This window comes from Wickerhamomyces ciferrii, contig 00123 (assembly GCF_000313485.1).
Source record: "Wickerhamomyces ciferrii WGS project CAIF00000000 data, strain NRRL Y-1031 F-60-10, contig 00123, whole genome shotgun sequence".
In the NCBI taxonomy this organism is placed as follows: Eukaryota; Fungi; Ascomycota; class Saccharomycetes; order Phaffomycetales; family Wickerhamomycetaceae; genus Hansenula; species Hansenula ciferrii.
Genome location: NW_011887617.1, coordinates 136,657 through 153,014, shown reverse-complemented (window position 1 = coordinate 153,014; position 16,358 = coordinate 136,657). Strand labels below are relative to the sequence as shown.

Sequence of the window (16,358 nt, the reverse complement as noted above, 5' to 3'; positions counted from 1 at the left end):
TTTATTGATTGTTGTAAAACTTTTGCTTCAAGGTGTATGTTATATAATTGTGATTTCCCACAATTAAAAAACCTTCATATTGCATTCAAAGAAGATCCAAAAGATAGGCTTCATGAACCTGCTTCAGAATGTATGCTTCGTGGTATTACTGCTCCTAATTTGAAAAGATTTATTTTCAGTTCAATTGATACAGATCTTGTAATGACGTCTATTGATGCACCATCATTACAATATTTTCAAGTTTTAGCAAATTCTTTATTGATTAGAGATTTTTTTTATATACCAGTATTGGAAGAGTTTGATTTTGATATTCAAGAATATTTTTATTATGAGATAATAGATGATGTCTATGATGATGGTAGTCCAGTTCTTCATTTCTTACAGAATACAAAAGTTGGGACGATAAAATCACCAAATTTCAACATTTTGGATGGACTAACAGAGATGGGAAACTTAGAGAAACTTACATTAGTGCACTTTCCAGGAGGTGATGCTTTTAAAGATATCAAATTCCCAAACTTGAAGACATTAGAGCTTCAGTTAAGTTTAAAGGTTAGTAAAGATTTACCAAGTTTTGATGCACCTTTACTAGAATCAATGGAGTTACTGCTTCCAGTTAATACACCAAAGAATATTGATCAAGTGGTGAATAAGTTTCATCCTAAGTTGAGAAAATTGAAATTAGATTATAGTCGTTGTGATAAAGATCCAGTGATTTTGAACAATCTTCAACTCCCAAACTTGATTGAATTAGAAATCAATGGGGTTAATAATACAATTCAATTGAAGAGATGTGAGTTCCAATCACTAAAGAAATTGTTGATTAATAGAATAACTGCATTGGGTTATATTCCAAAGATTAGGAATACAATTAGTTCACATTTTAGTTCAATAGAAAGAGTACATTTTGGAAGAGTATCAAGAATTGAATTTAAAAAATGTAAATTTCCAAATTTAGAAGCTTTAACAATAACTAATTTTGATATAATTTCAACACCACTCACCAAGGAACTTTTTCCTTCATTAAAAGAGATATTAATTCTTGATGGTGTTAATCAAACAGATCTTGATTTTTGTGAAGAATTTTATGGTATTATTAAAGATGAAACTTATGATACTAGGAAAGATCGGTTTGAAATTTTAAAACTTAGTGATCCTTATTTAACAAAATTTGCATAGACGTTGACGGTTGAATGAATAATAGTACAGATAGCAATATAAGCACATTAATTATTATTATATTTAATTAGAACGATGTAATTGTTTTAAGCTAAAGTACCAAGAACTCTAATTCTTTTAACACCACCATCTGGGATTAAAGTTAATTTAACATGAGTGAATTCACCTTGATTAACAAATTCTTTAAATGAATGTTCTTTATCAGGACCAGTTTTAGAAGGTTCAATTAATGAAATCCAATTTGGATCAGATTCATTTGGAATTAATTCTTGAGTAGTTAATCCATGTAATGAAATTTTTTGTGGGAAATTACCTCTAAAATGTGCAGTATCAATAACAACTTCATTAATCTTAGTTTTAGCACCTAATTTAATAATTACCCAATCTGTATGACCTGGAGTTCTTGATCTCTTGGTTTCCCAACCATCACTCATATCATGACCACGACCTGGTAAAACTAAATTATCAGCAGAACCAAAATGTTGATCAGAAACTTTAACTGCAACACCACCATATTGAACAGAAGCTAAATCAATGATACTTTGAGTGGTGATTCCATCAAATTGTGGGATAACTTCACCATATAATCTAAAACGAGCAATCCCACCATCTGGATATTGTTTTAATCTTGCATGAGTATATGCCTTATCAGTTATTGAATCATTTTTGAAAAAATGTTTTTGTGATGGTCCACATTCTTGTTTAGAAATTATTAAATCCCAAGTAGCACTATCTAAAGATTCACCTTCTTTTAAATTTGTAGCTTCAACAGTAATTTCTGGGGCATGATTACCATTGAAAAAAGCAGTATCAATTTCAGTACCAATTAATTTTGCACCAGATACACCAAATTGAATAATTACCCAATCAGCTTCTTCAGTATTATGTCTTCTTGTTTCCCAACCATCATACCAAGCACCTGAATAAACGAATTTAGTAGCATCTCTAATTGGAGGTTTTGGTTTAATTAAATTTGAAGCTTCTGCAAACCATTCATCACTAAAACTTAAGACTTTACCACCAATTTTTTCACCAATAACATCGGTGTATAAAGAGACAACTTGTTGTTTGAATTGATCTTCTGATAGTATTTGTACCATTATGAAATAGTGTATGTGATTTTGATATGAATATGAAGAAAGAAAAGGGTTAATTATTCTTTGTAGGGAATTCCTTGATTATTATACCCTTTTCTTGATAACTCCAATCGAGTTTTTCATTAGCGAACGGATACGCCCGATAAGAACTCAACTGTGGATTAGATGGAATGACTGCAATATCCATGAATTTATTAAGAATCTATGGTATTAACCACCCGCCATTGAAAGCTATGAAGAAAACAGTTCAAATTGGCTTTCCAGCCATATAAATATCTCCAATATAACCCATTTTCTCACCATATCAAAACAGTAAACTTTATTGAATCGATTACGCCGGGGATTAATTATTTATTGTGTACACTGATTACGTCATGATTATGTAATATCGATTAATACCAGCAGTGCACACAACCATTAACTGACCTTCCCTTTTGAGATGAAAAATCAGATTACTTAATACATGACGTGGTGATTATATAATCAGTTTTTCATAGAAGTCACCCGGCTTCCACCTTCCGCGAATATTTTTGTACGATTTCAATTCGTTAGTCAAATTTCCAACGAAAAAGCTCCTGAATAAACACCAGATTTTACACACTCTTAATTGAAAACATTACATCAATTGTATTTTAATCACATTTACAATCAAAATCAAAATGGCTATCATCAAAAGATACAACACTCCTGTCTTAAAACCATACTGGCCATTCTTTGCCGGTGGTGCCATTGTCTTTTACTTAGTTGGTAAAGCTGCTGATTTAAGTGCTGGTACTAAAGAATTTATTAATGATCCAAGAAACCCTCGTTTTGCTAGAGGTGAAAAAGTTGTTGAATTAAAAGATTGAATTTATCTTGTTTGAAAAATATTTTAACAGTTAAAGAAAAAATTATCACAAAAAACAATCTAAAAATTTAAGAATTCATCAATTTCATCATTTACAAAGAGTAATATCAATTATAAATATAAATTCCAATTGAATTGGAATTTTATTAGAAATGTGTTTAATGAAATATCAAATTTATCATATACAATAAAAAAACTTATATTCATATACAAATATTCAATTGAAAATATCATTAAATTAGACATCAAATTTGTAGATCTACATACATCAAGTAAAAGAAAGTAATTAAAAATATATACTGTTGAAGTAAATGATTTATACAAGTCAATGATGAAGTAAATGATTTATGGTCAATGATTATAAACTCTTTTCAATTGATTTGTTTTATTCTAATGCAGCTAAATTCAATGCATGTTGTAAAATTTCCAATAATTCAGATTGATCTTCAAGACCAATACTTATTCTTACAATATTTCTATCAACCCCCCATTTTTCAACTTCATCTAATTCTTGATAATGAGCCAAGATTGCATAAGGACATGCTAATGTAAAATTTGTACCTAATGATGGACCTTTTGATAAATTAACTTCATTAAAGAAAACTCTTGCAGCATTTGGATTATGGAAAACTAAACTTATTAATCCACCATAACCTCCATGTGGAGTTTTCAATTCATCATAATATTTTTTACTTGGAACTAATTTTGGATAAAAAATTTCTTTAATTAATGAAGAATTTTGGAAAAGATTAACAACAGCTTCAGTTGTTTTATTTACTTTTGAAGATCTTGATTGAAAATCTCTTGAATTTCTTTCTAAATAAATTGCATCTTCAGCCCAAAATATATCTTCATAATTATTTGTGAAATATTTTGTGAAAATTTCATAATATTGTGATTTAGGATTTAAAACTAATGAACCAGCCATAACATTTGAATCCCCTGAAAACACTTTAGTTAATGATGAAACAACAATATCTGCATATGGTAATACATCAATATTTAAAAAATTACCAACAGTTTCATCAACAACAACTGGGAATTTATATATTTGAGATAATTCATAAACTTTTTTCAAATTTGGAGTTTTCAAAAGAGGATTTGATGGACATTCACAGAAAAAACTTTGAATTTTTTCACCTGATTTTAATTTATTTTCTAAATCATTTAAAGAATCATCATCACCAAATCCATAAAATTGAACACCTGGGCCAAATTTTTTTAAAATATTTAAAGTATCAACATATGGGAATCCAAAACATACAGATTTTTCTAATTGAGATCCTTCTTGTTGTGTTGAAGTGTTTAAACATGCTAAAAATGCATTGAAAATTGAAGCCATCCCAGTTGGATAAAGGAAAATATCATCTTCACAAATAACTCTTTGATTTGAATCTAAATCAGAATCATCTTTTAAAGTACCTGCAATACGTCTTTTCAAAATTTGTTTAGCTTCATTAACATAACTTAAATTTAAATTTCTACCAAATCTTTCCTCGATAAACATTTTATATTCTTTATCTTTATCTTCATTTAAATTATTTTCAGAAATTTGTAATTCTTGTAAAACATATTCCCCCATACGTGATGAAATACCTTCACCTGAATGTTGCCAATATTGTTTAGCAATAGACCATTCAGAATCATGAACGAAAACAACTGCAATCTTAGCTTCTTTTCTATAACTTTCTTCTTCTTTGGTTTTTGGTGGTGGAGTTCTTAATTGTAATATACGAACATTATTACAATGTGATTTTTCTTTAACAAATTCTCTACAACGTTTAGCAACTTCATAACTTGGAAAACACCATGCTTTTTCATTTTCTCTACCAAATTTCTCTTCAATATGTTTACAAAGTTCTTGAATCTTACTATGAATGAAAAATCTTGGATAACCTGAAGTCATCTTGGAAGTTACCCATTGTTCACCTTCTTCATAACCAACTGTTGCTTCCCAAGTAGGCAATGTGACTGAGACTGCATGAGCAGTGTTGTTTGGGATAGGAGCACCAATTTCCTTGGATGGAATTGCCAGCATATTATTTCTCTTTCTTTATAAAGTCTCCAAACAAAACAAAACAAAACAAGTATAAACTTTGCATTTTTCCACTATCAGATTCTTCGATTATACTAGTATGACTAAATCGAAATCAAAATCAAAATCAAATTCGCGATTCGCGATCTGATTTCTCATTTTCGTTCCGGGGTCTGACAGGAGGTACTTCCGACTCAGATCAATAAATTTCGTTAAGATTTTTATATAAACACCAAGATTTGATCCTTTAAATTCAACACTTCACACACACAATTGGCTCCTAAACTTGATCTTATTTGGGCTGATTTCATCTTGTGATTGTCCTTGTACATGAGCTTCAAGTTACCAGACACAAAGCCTTCTTTTGGAATAAAACAACAGCGAGCAAAGGAAGATTCCGTTTGGAAGGCACTCAGAAATAACAACACATCTCCATTCACAGCGTCAATTCCAAATTTTAGATCAAAAGATCCACAATTACCCTTATATAAAGATAAACCTTTGAATAATCAAACTTCTAGTTGGGAAAGAAGGAAAATCATGTTTTTCAAAGCTTTTATCCTTGGTTTAGCATTTTATACATGTTATTATATTGGTGGATTATTACAAGGTGTTGAATTTGGTAATAATAATAATTCTTTAGATAATTTAACTTGGAAAGAAAAACAAGATCAAGTTAGACAAGTGTTCAAAGAAACTTGGAAACATTATGAAACAGATGCTTGGGGTAAAGATGAATATCATCCATTAAGTCATAAAGGTAAAAATATGGGTCCTGGTCCATTAGGTTGGATTATTGTTGATTCATTAGATACTATGCATCTTATGGGTTTAGAAGAAGAATTTAAAACTGCTGAAGCTTGGGTTGCAAATGAATTAAATTATGATATGAATTATGAAGTTAATGTCTTCGAAACAACAATTAGAATGCTTGGTGGGTTATTATCTGCACATTATTTATCTAAAAATGATATGTTTTTAGAAAAAGCTGTTGATTTAGGTAATAGAATTATTGGTGCTTTTGATTCTCCATCTGGAATCCCATATGCTAGTGTTAATTTACATACTAAAAAAGGTGTTAAAAATCATGTTGATAATGGTGCTTCATCAACTGCAGAAGTTGCAACTTTACAATTAGAATTTAAATATTTATCTAAATTAACTGGTGAATCATTATATTGGGAAAAAGTTGAAAAAATTATGGAAGTTTTAGATAAAAATCAACCAAAAGATGGTCTAGTACCAATTTATGTTCATCCCGACACTGGGAAATATCAAGGTAAATATATTAGATTAGGTTCAAGAGCTGATTCTTATTATGAATATCTTATCAAACAATATTTACAAACTGATGAACAAGAGCCAATTTATAATACTTTATTCCATGAATCAAATTATGGAATAAAAAAACATTTATTACGTCATTCTAAACCAAGTAATTTAGTATTTTTTGGTGAATTAGAAAGAGGTTTTAATGGAGGTTTTTCAAATAAAATGGATCATTTAGTTTGTTTCATTGGTGGTTCATTTGCACTTGGTGCTACTGGTGGTGAAGATATCTTAACAGCAAGAAAATCAGGTTCTTGGACACCATTAAAAGAAGAAGATTTTACTTTAGGTAAAGAAATCACTCATACATGTTGGAAAACTTATGAAGGTACTGCAACTGGATTATCATCAGAAATTGTTGTTTTCAATGATGATGAAGATTCTACTAAAGATTTCTATATTAAACCATTGGATAGACATAATTTACAAAGACCTGAAACTGTGGAAAGTTTATTCATTTTATATAGAATTACAAAAGATCCAATTTATAGAGAATGGGGTTGGAAAATTTTCCAAAGTTTTGTTAAACATACTAAAACAGCAGATGGTGCATTTACTTCATTAAGTGATGTTACTACAGTTCCACCAAAATTAAGAGATAATATGGAATCATTTTGGATAGCTGAAACTTTAAAATATTTATATTTATTATTTGATGATGAAAATTTAATTCCTTTAACTGAAAATGTTTTCAATACTGAAGGTCATCCATTCCCAAGATTTGATCCAAATCCTTTATTTAAAACTGGTTGGAGTAGAGATGGTTCACATAAAAATACAAATCAACAACAACAAGGAAAACCAAAAGATCAAATTCATCAAGAAGAAATTGTTATTGATGATAAAAAAGGAAATTCAAAACATCATGAACAACAACCACCAAAATTAAACAATGCACCAGTTGCAGCTGAACCTGCTAAACCTGCTTTAGAACAATTAAAAGATCTTAATCAAGAACCAAACCAACAACAAGAATCTGATGATGAAAAGGCTAAAATTAAAGCAAAATTAGCTAAAGGTGAAAATGTTAATGAAATTATTGAAGAATTAATTGATCAACAAGCTTAAACCTAAAGAACTTATTTATCAATAAAAATATATGATCATTCTTGCTTATTTTCTCCATGTATTAATAATTCACATAATTGGTAATGGTCTACCTGAAAAGATAACTTTATTCTTTATGACATCAACCATTTTAACTTTTGCACCATCTTGGAATTCATTAGGAAATTTTAAAACTCCAAGAGGTGGACGTAATTGTTTAACTTCACCTAATAATCTTTGTGAAGTACCAATATACAGAGTGGCTTTATTCCCATTCAATTCTAATTTCCCTACACGAGCAGCATGATTTATATCATCAATTGTAACATATTTTAATTCTCCTTCTGGTGTTAAACCTTGAGGTTTTGATGATGGTAATACTAATTCACCTTGAATTTCTAATAAGACGTTACCTAATGGTGTGGAAATGATGATTGGCGATTCATCTTTGGATTGGATTGTCTTTTGGGCTTCTGAGTAGTCGATTTCGATGGCTGGCATGGTAGTGGGTCCTGGTTCTTGGTAGATTGTCTCGAGAGATGTTTGAATGATGATGATTGAAGATTTTTATATACGCGTTTGTTAAACTTTTCAGCTCATCGCGATGGATTATATAGAATCTTTACTAAAGAATACAAAATGAATTGATGACTTCAAAACACCACAAAGAAAAAGATTGTACATCTTTTATTGAAAAAAAGGTGCTCAGAGTGTTCATTAAATATATTTAATTCCATATATTTTGCCAAAACTTATTACTTTATAAGGGGTTCCACTTTGAATATCAAGATCTTGATTTGTGGTTTGCAGCCCTGCTCTAAAATCAAAAAAGTAAATACATACAATATCATAAGCAACGTCATCAAAACACACAATTTGACACTAAAATTCTACATAAACTAGTTCTTCAGATTTAATAACAATTACTGTTGAACTCAACTCATCAAAGCATAATGGGATGGCTATCATTTCTTAAATCTAAGGATTTTGATCCTTCAACTTTTGAAAAAGAATTATCAGCATTATCTTCTAAAATAAATAAAAATGAAAGAAGTATAGGAGTTTTCAAATATCATCAACGTCAATCAAAAAGTTTTGTATTGATATATGGTGTCTTTGGATATTTTTTCACTTTGGTTTATCTACTCATAAAGAATGGATTAGAATTCCATAGATATGATCATTTAGAAATTGGATTAATTGTGGCAACTCCGATTTTAATTACATTAATTATCAAAATAATAACTTTATATTTCAATACAAGAATAAATAGAATTGAAAATCATATTGAACATTTGAAACAAACACATGAATCCAAAATTGAAGAATTGAAAACCAAGACAAATTTCCAATCAACTCATGCTTTATTAACAAGATTTGCAGATGGTGGTGATCTTAATGCACAAATTGATGAAGAATTATTAGCCAAACAAAAACAATTAGAAGAATTTAATAAACTTTCATTAGAAGGTAATAATGAATCACAAAGATTTAATGCATACCAAGGGGAAGGTAATGAACGTCATTGGTATGATACAATAATTGATACTGTTGTTGGTGCAGATGAATTAAGTCCAAATAATAGATATGCTTTAATATGTCCAAATTGTTCTTCTCATAATGGTTTGGCTCCACCAGGTCAATTACCTGAATTTGTTAGATATATTTGTCCTCGTTGTGGATTATTGAATGGTAAGGAACAACCATTAGAAACCCCATTGGAAAAATCTGATATCGAATCTAAAGGTCAAAATCAAGATCCAAAAGAAAAGAAAGATCCTGTTTCTGTTCCAATTGAAACAATTGAAACTAAACAAGCTAGTACAACAGGAAGTTCAAGAAGAAAAGAATAATATGTGTATAGATTTCTACAATTTTCCAGAAAATAAATGTGTTAACGTCATGAAATTAATTTCATATATTCATATCAAAAGTAAAAAATATAATTCTAAACTTATGATGATAATTCCATAATAGCATTGACAATATCACTGTCATGTTTTTTCAAAGCTTTAGCAGCTTTAGCTCTTGAAGCACCAGTTTGTTCAATAACTAATTCAATATCAGCAGCTTTTAAACCAGTTTCATCAACTTCAGCATCATCATCTTCTTCAGCAGCAGCTGGACCTTTAGCAGCAGCAGCTTCTAAATCAGCAGTGATTGAGGCTGGATCTTTTGGAGCTGGGTGATCATGACCTTCATGATCGTGACCTTCATGACCAGCTGGGTTAGCACCAGCTTGAGCTTCTTGTAATCTTTGGGTTAAATCTTCTAATTTAGCTTCACCGAAAACAATGTAGGTACCAGCAGCTGATTTGAAAACATCTGGTGAATCAATAGCAAAGATTTGGTTACCTCTTCTTTTGAAAGTAACTCTTGAAATACCATCAACTTTTCTCAAGTTTAATTTAGCAATAGCATCTCTAGCTTTTTTTTCGTTTTTTGAGAAAACAGAAACTTTAGCACCTTGTGGGATTTCTTCTTGGATTTCTTCGATTTTTGGGGCTTGTTCAGCAGACATTTTTATAATTGGATTGAATTGAATTGAATTCTATAACTAAACTTCTGGTTGACTTGGGTTTATTACCAACTTTTTTCAGTTTTTTTTTTCAACATACGTCGACGAAGGATGGAAAGAAATTCGCGAAGAATGTTTGTATGACTGGGTAAAATTCGCGAAGAATGCTGAGATTTATAAACTCTTGAAATATTTCAAGATACCCAAGTCGCTCAGTTTCAAACATTTGGAACAAAAGCCCTCAAAATTGTGAGATAAATGACTTTTTTGATCTTATTTTTTTTATTTGAAAGTTAAATGACTCCGTTGTATTGCTAGTGTATGTATCATAACGTCTTGATATAGGCTTGAATTCTGTCACTTGAAGTATTTTCAAAATATTATTAATCGTTGTTGAAATGTTTGAAAATTGACGCTGATCAAGACATCAAGACTTACGATAGCTTTGAATTATTTTAAAAGCATTGAGTCATGATCAGTATAATATATATGACTAAATACACATATGTTAATCTTTCTTTTTCTTACTCGATTGTTTACAATATCGTTTAGATTGAATGACAATATATGTTTTATCACTTTTTATTCAATACATACTACTTGCAGGTACGTAGTCAATACTCAAAATCTTTATATTCTTATATGTATATTTCAAATTCATGCAAATTAACTTTTAATTCATATCTAGTTATCATTAATTAATTGTTGTTTTGTCTTTATTAATCCACAAATGCATCTAATTTTGTAATTCTTGCCTCTCTACCACCATTGGGTATTTCCATCCATCTTGAAAAAGGAAATATAATTCTTGTTGCAGTACCAATAACTAACCCAGTACTTATAGGACCAAATGTATTACTATCAATAGAATGGACATTATCACCTTCTACCCATAAATGATTTCTTGGTATATGACATTGTTCTCTTGGATAAGGATATCTTGTTAATATAGTATCACCTTGAACACCTTTAACTCTTTTACAATAAATTTTTTCAGGATTTGTTGGAGATCTAAACAGTACAACATCATTTACTTGTATACCATTATAGCTTCTAATACCCCATTTCCATAATAATACCCAATCACTTGCCTTAGATGAAGGATTTAAAGTTGGTCTCATTGATGAACCTTCAATTTTTCCAACATAACAAATATGTTCATTCATAACAATCATTACGGGAACCCATGTAATCATCAATAGTGATGTTCTATATGCATATTTGAATCCATTTTTATATACTTGGCTAATCATATTGACATTTTTTTGTGACGTATTGTTTATATTGTTTGTATATTTTAGTACTACTTATGAAGAACAATATAAGGTGCTTATAGATCTGATGGGAAAGGCGCGCATTGGGAAATGGTTATGAAGACACTGGTATATAGTAGAGAAGGTACCTAGTTATAAACCCAATTAAAATAATTGGAAGATGAGATGCCTAGTGGATATCTTTTAGTTCATCGTATCCATATTTTGCTTGTAATATGTCACTTTCTATATATAAAACCCTTGATCGGATCGATCATTGGAACTATTATACAATCAATGGTCAAATGGCTAAATGACTATGAATCTGATCGTGCGAGCCACAATGAGTATCGGGCTAAAAAGAGAGAACAACATTTGCAATTAGCAATGATATACAAGTCAATACTCTATATTGACCACTGACCACTTGACCTTCCAACACACATTCTACAAACAATATTTGACTTTGACTTTGATGTATTTGAGATTTGGATTCCAGAATCCCGGGAATCAACAGGGCGTTCGGGTTCATCATCCGATGATTTACTGGACACCGGGACCTTCCCGGTCCGAGAATCATATAGCATCATTTCAATTTAAATGATCATCAATAAGAAATTTTTATCATACAAAACTTTGGAACCTGTCAAACTATAAAATCATATAAAAAGGTTTTTCCATCTCCCCTCATTAAATTAGTTGGAGTATCATCAAGTTTCAACTGCTTGGTACTTAGATTTAAAGTTCAAATTTTCTCAGAAAAGAAGAAAAGTGCTGATGGAAAAACATGTCATCATCAGTATCGGATAAACAAAATACCCCAAAAAGGTTCCTCATTTGGTTTAAAAATTTTTGTATTGCACAATGGTTTTTCATAACATTAGCTATATTTATTGTTATTGCAAGATTTGCTCCAAATTTCGCAAGACATGGTGGATTAATTAGAGCTGAATATTCTATTGGTTATGGTGCTGTTGCTGTTATTTTCTTACAATCTGGGTTATCAATGGGTACAAAAGAATTAATGAAAAATATGGGTCATTGGAGAGCTCATTTAACTATCATTGTTATATCATTTTTAATTACTTCAGCTATAATGTTTGGTTTGGCAACTGCTATAAAATCAGCTAATGATCCTCATATTGATAAATATGTTCTTTTGGGGTTATTAGTTACATGTACATGTCCAACTACTGTTTCTTCAAATGTTGTGATGACTGGTAATGCAAATGGTAATAAAGTTTTATGTTTAACTGAAGTTATGATTGGTAATATTCTAGGAGCTTTCATTTCACCAGCTATTTTACAAATGTATACATCAGCTTCAGGTTGGGAATTCGGTAATCCAGCATCTGAAACTTCAATCCAACATTTATATGGAGAAGTTATGAAACAATTAGGTTTATCAGTATTTGTACCAGTATTTGTTGGTCAAATTATACAAAATTTATTCCCCAAACAAACCAAGAAATTCTTAACAGTAACAAAATTCAATAAAGTTGGTAGTTTTTGTTTGATTTTAGTTATGTTTTCTTCATTTTCCACTGCATTTTATCAAAAAGCATTTACATCAGTTCCAAAAGCTTCAATTATATTCCTTGTTTTCTTTAATATTGGTATTTATTTATTATTTACTTTGATTTGTTTCATAATGGCAAGACCATATCCATTAAATTTTATTTTTGGTAATGAACCAAATGAAAATTCATCATTTATATATAAATGGAGTTATAAGATTTTTAAACCTTTTTATTATAATAGAGCAGATACAATTACCGTGATGTTTTGTGGTGCTGCTAAAACTGCCGCTCTAGGTGTTTCATTAGTCTCTTCACAATATGGTGATGATTATGAATACTTGGGGAGATTATTAGCAGCTTTAGTTCTTTATCAATCAGAACAAGTTATAACTGCTCAAGTTTTAGTTAATATTTTTAAAAAATGGGAAAAATTAGATCATCCTGAATTAATTGCCCAAGGGAAAAATGATGAAGAAACTGGTAAAATTGATAGTGGTGATCAAAGTATAAGTTCTGATAATGTGGAAAATAATTATGATAATAATGCAGAAGATGAAAAGAAATGAAACAAAAAATTGTTAATTAATAATACTTCCAGTCATAATATAGACATTGCATACTTGTTTGTTAGTTTTTTGTGATTATACAATATATAGATTCATACAGTTCATAATAATTAATAATTTTCAATTCTAAAGTTACACAAGTCATTTATATAGTAGTATCACATCATAGTAAGTCATAGTTTCCTTCTTTAAAAAGTTGTATCCCAAATAGCTAAAGGACCTTTTTCATTATAACTTGTTCTTGTAACAAAGAAATTTTCATTATTTGTTATGAAAATTTGTTTTGATATAATTTGTCCACCAAGGAAATTTGCATCTGAATAACCAATTTTTTTCCATTCAGGGAAATATTCTGGCATCTTACCAAATTTTATTGAATTTGGAACTTGATTAAATACTAATGATGGTGCAGTTGTTGTTTGAAATGCAGCTTGTGCTGGATTTTCTTGAATATCTTTACCAACTAAATGATCTTCGATTAATTGTGCATTTAAAGCATCTGTAAAACCTTTAATTTTGGTGGTTTTACCAATAACTAAAATATTATCCCAAGCTTCTTGACGTTTTGTTAAATCAATAATTTTATTTAATGATTGGTAAACATTTTTAGAAATTTGAGAAATTAAATTTTCTGTACCTTTAAATCTTTCTTTCCCCACTGAAATATCATTACCATCTTGATCTAAAAATGAATTGTTTTCTAATTTAGCATTTGATATTTGTTCATTTTCATTTTTTTCACGTTCTTCTAAAATTTCTCTTGTTCTACCTGATGTAACAATAGCTGCAACATCAAATTCTGTATCATTTTTCTTTAACCCATCATGACCGAAAAATGAATTTTTCTTATCTTCATCATTAAGAACTTCAAAAATTGAAGATTTTTTCAATAATTCAATTTGTTCAGGTGATAAATTATTTAAATTTTCACTAATTGATTTATTAATATCATTACCACCAAAATTTATAACTTTTTTAGCATGATTTAAGACACTATAATCAACAATTGGTGTTATTTCAGTTTTTTCATATCCAATATCAATAACAACTGCACTTGGTTGAGATCCATGTGCGTATAAAGTAGCCAATGCATTAGGTATGATTGTAAAAGCATTTAATTCCATTGATTCAAATACATATTGTGTAATATGTTCAATATCTAATCTTGACCATTCAGAATTTGATAATAACAAGAATGGGATGTTATTAACTTGTGGATGTTTTGATAAGATTGATTTATAAATTAATTTTAAAAAAAAATTAAATGCTTGAATATTTTGGATTGAACCTTTAACAATTGGATATATTACATTTGATTCTTCACCTTTAGAAAGAAATGTGCCTGGTTTATCAGGGTTACTATAGACTTTTGTTGGGATTTCTATCACTGGAGGGGCAAATACACCATCATGTAAACCAAATTGTACTAAAGTTATTTGAGAACCTGGTGATATTATCTAAAAAGATTGCATATGTTAGTATTCAAAGGAGCCATACTAACCCAGTTAAAATCAGGTTTATCTGAAAAAAAAGGCAAAAATCACACATACTAGGAAATGTTCTTCGTGGAACGGGGCCATTGTGATATGTAAATGGAAAGTTTAGATCAAACGATACTGATCTTTGGAATCTCTATGAACTTTCTAGATTTGATTGTTTTTTGTTTTGATGTTTCCAGCTTTCGAGATTTTTGAAAAATGGATTTTAAAATCGCGAAAACAAAGTACTAAACTATGGCACATTAGTAAGAGCTTAGATGCCTCAATATATAGTAGAGATATAACTGATATGATTAAAAATTCAACTGTTTTAGGCTTCAAATAATATATCATTATTTTTCTAAATGTTCATATCCTTCTTATTTATTGACTTACCCTTTTAGGAAAGTTAATTAGGGCGTCACCCGGCAGATGCGTAACGCGCATTTTTCGCGAAGCTTTTAAGCGTATAACCTCTGAAACTTTTCAAGAATTATAGAAGAATTGAGAAAGTACTAGGTAATTCTATTTAGAAAGAGTATCATATTGGTGGTTAATAGGCACAGAACACAATGGCTAGGATATCGACGCCCAACAGTAATAGAAGAGGAAGAAACAATGATGGAATCTATAGAAATATACCAGGAGATCCAATACCTACAGGGAGAAGGAAACCAAGATATAAACCAGGTACAAAAGCTTTAAAAGAAATTAGAAAGTTCCAAAAATCAACAGATCTACTGATTGCTAAACTACCCTTTGCTAGAGTTGTTAGAGAAGTTGCCATGTCATATATTGGTGAAGATGTTGCTTTAAGATGGCAATCTGTTGCGATTTTAGCATTACAAGAAGCTGCTGAAGCATTTCTTGTTAGTTTATTTGAAGATACAAATTTGCTGGCGTTACATGCTAAAAGAGTTACTATCATGCAAAAGGATATTCAATTGGCTAGAAGAATTAGAGGAACGTATTGATTACGTCTTGACATTTTGAAATGTTATTGTATTATATTAAGATAATTGAGGAGTTATTCTTCAGTTTATAATGAGTTTGATGTTATATTACTTATTTTTATGTTTGGTTTTCTTTGTATTTGTGATTCAAATATTTGTTATTTATAATGTTGCATTATACATGTGTGTGTGTTTTTTTTTTTCATTGTGTATATTAGAAGTGGATTAATAAGATGGTCAAAAAGGGCTACAATACTTAATTTATAAATTATAATTAAATGTAGTAAATTAAACATGAGATTTAAACAAAATTGAAAATAAAATAAAATGATAAAACAACTTAAAACATAAAAAAGAACATTGTCCGAGAAATTGATTAAATAAAATGATAACTTATATAATCATACCATACTAAAATAAATTTATTGTACATGAAACTTCAAATTTTTAATACAACTTTTAAACCAAAACAAAAACATAATGAAACAGCTAGATAACCAACAGAGAAAAGAGTAAATGGGTAATTTAGGCAAGAA

At 29.6% G+C, this 16,358-nt stretch overlaps 11 protein-coding genes across 11 annotated transcripts; 5 read left to right on the top strand and 6 right to left on the bottom strand.

Annotated features, from left to right (window-relative positions):
- Window positions 1-36: 36 nt before the first annotated feature.
- Window positions 37-1,179, top strand: BN7_3975 (uncharacterized protein; the record flags this gene model as incomplete). Its single annotated transcript, XM_011275502.1, has 1 exon — window positions 37-1,179. One exon carries the CDS (start codon window positions 37-39, stop codon window positions 1,177-1,179), a length of 1,143 nt encoding a protein of 380 aa, XP_011273804.1.
- An 86-nt stretch (window positions 1,180-1,265) lies between these two features.
- DAL2 (allantoicase) lies at window positions 1,266-2,279 on the bottom strand (the record flags this gene model as incomplete). The annotated part of the gene is made up of 1 exon (XM_011275501.1): window positions 1,266-2,279. The coding sequence occupies one exon, from the start codon at window positions 2,277-2,279 to the stop codon at window positions 1,266-1,268; it is 1,014 nt and encodes a 337-aa protein (XP_011273803.1).
- Window positions 2,280-3,508: 1,229 nt separating this feature from the next.
- On the bottom strand, window positions 3,509-5,161 carry STR2 (cystathionine gamma-synthase; the record flags this gene model as incomplete). Its single annotated transcript, XM_011275500.1, has 1 exon — window positions 3,509-5,161. The coding sequence occupies one exon, from the start codon at window positions 5,159-5,161 to the stop codon at window positions 3,509-3,511; it is 1,653 nt and encodes a 550-aa protein (XP_011273802.1).
- A 327-nt stretch (window positions 5,162-5,488) lies between these two features.
- MNS1 (mannosyl-oligosaccharide 1,2-alpha-mannosidase) lies at window positions 5,489-7,555 on the top strand (the record flags this gene model as incomplete). Its single annotated transcript, XM_011275499.1, has 1 exon — window positions 5,489-7,555. The coding sequence occupies one exon, from the start codon at window positions 5,489-5,491 to the stop codon at window positions 7,553-7,555; it is 2,067 nt and encodes a 688-aa protein (XP_011273801.1).
- A 69-nt stretch (window positions 7,556-7,624) lies between these two features.
- On the bottom strand, window positions 7,625-8,035 carry CTF8 (Ctf8p; the record flags this gene model as incomplete). The annotated part of the gene is made up of 1 exon (XM_011275498.1): window positions 7,625-8,035. The coding sequence occupies one exon, from the start codon at window positions 8,033-8,035 to the stop codon at window positions 7,625-7,627; it is 411 nt and encodes a 136-aa protein (XP_011273800.1).
- Window positions 8,036-8,487: 452 nt separating this feature from the next.
- BN7_3970 (uncharacterized protein) lies at window positions 8,488-9,387 on the top strand (the record flags this gene model as incomplete). Its single annotated transcript, XM_011275497.1, has 1 exon — window positions 8,488-9,387. The coding sequence occupies one exon, from the start codon at window positions 8,488-8,490 to the stop codon at window positions 9,385-9,387; it is 900 nt and encodes a 299-aa protein (XP_011273799.1).
- Window positions 9,388-9,488: 101 nt separating this feature from the next.
- EGD2 (Egd2p) lies at window positions 9,489-10,055 on the bottom strand (the record flags this gene model as incomplete). Its single annotated transcript, XM_011275496.1, has 1 exon — window positions 9,489-10,055. The coding sequence occupies one exon, from the start codon at window positions 10,053-10,055 to the stop codon at window positions 9,489-9,491; it is 567 nt and encodes a 188-aa protein (XP_011273798.1).
- Window positions 10,056-10,771: 716 nt separating this feature from the next.
- On the bottom strand, window positions 10,772-11,305 carry IMP2 (endopeptidase catalytic subunit; the record flags this gene model as incomplete). The annotated part of the gene is made up of 1 exon (XM_011275495.1): window positions 10,772-11,305. One exon carries the CDS (start codon window positions 11,303-11,305, stop codon window positions 10,772-10,774), a length of 534 nt encoding a protein of 177 aa, XP_011273797.1.
- Window positions 11,306-12,092: 787 nt separating this feature from the next.
- RCH1 (Rch1p) lies at window positions 12,093-13,391 on the top strand (the record flags this gene model as incomplete). Its single annotated transcript, XM_011275494.1, has 1 exon — window positions 12,093-13,391. The coding sequence occupies one exon, from the start codon at window positions 12,093-12,095 to the stop codon at window positions 13,389-13,391; it is 1,299 nt and encodes a 432-aa protein (XP_011273796.1).
- Window positions 13,392-13,579: 188 nt separating this feature from the next.
- Window positions 13,580-14,971, bottom strand: ARP9 (Arp9p; the record flags this gene model as incomplete). Its single annotated transcript, XM_011275493.1, has 2 exons — window positions 13,580-14,848; window positions 14,942-14,971. The coding sequence occupies 2 exons, from the start codon at window positions 14,969-14,971 to the stop codon at window positions 13,580-13,582; spliced, it is 1,299 nt and encodes a 432-aa protein (XP_011273795.1).
- A 470-nt stretch (window positions 14,972-15,441) lies between these two features.
- Window positions 15,442-15,843, top strand: BN7_3965 (histone H3 family protein; the record flags this gene model as incomplete). The annotated part of the gene is made up of 1 exon (XM_011275492.1): window positions 15,442-15,843. One exon carries the CDS (start codon window positions 15,442-15,444, stop codon window positions 15,841-15,843), a length of 402 nt encoding a protein of 133 aa, XP_011273794.1.
- Between the last annotated feature and the right edge of the window lie 515 nt (window positions 15,844-16,358).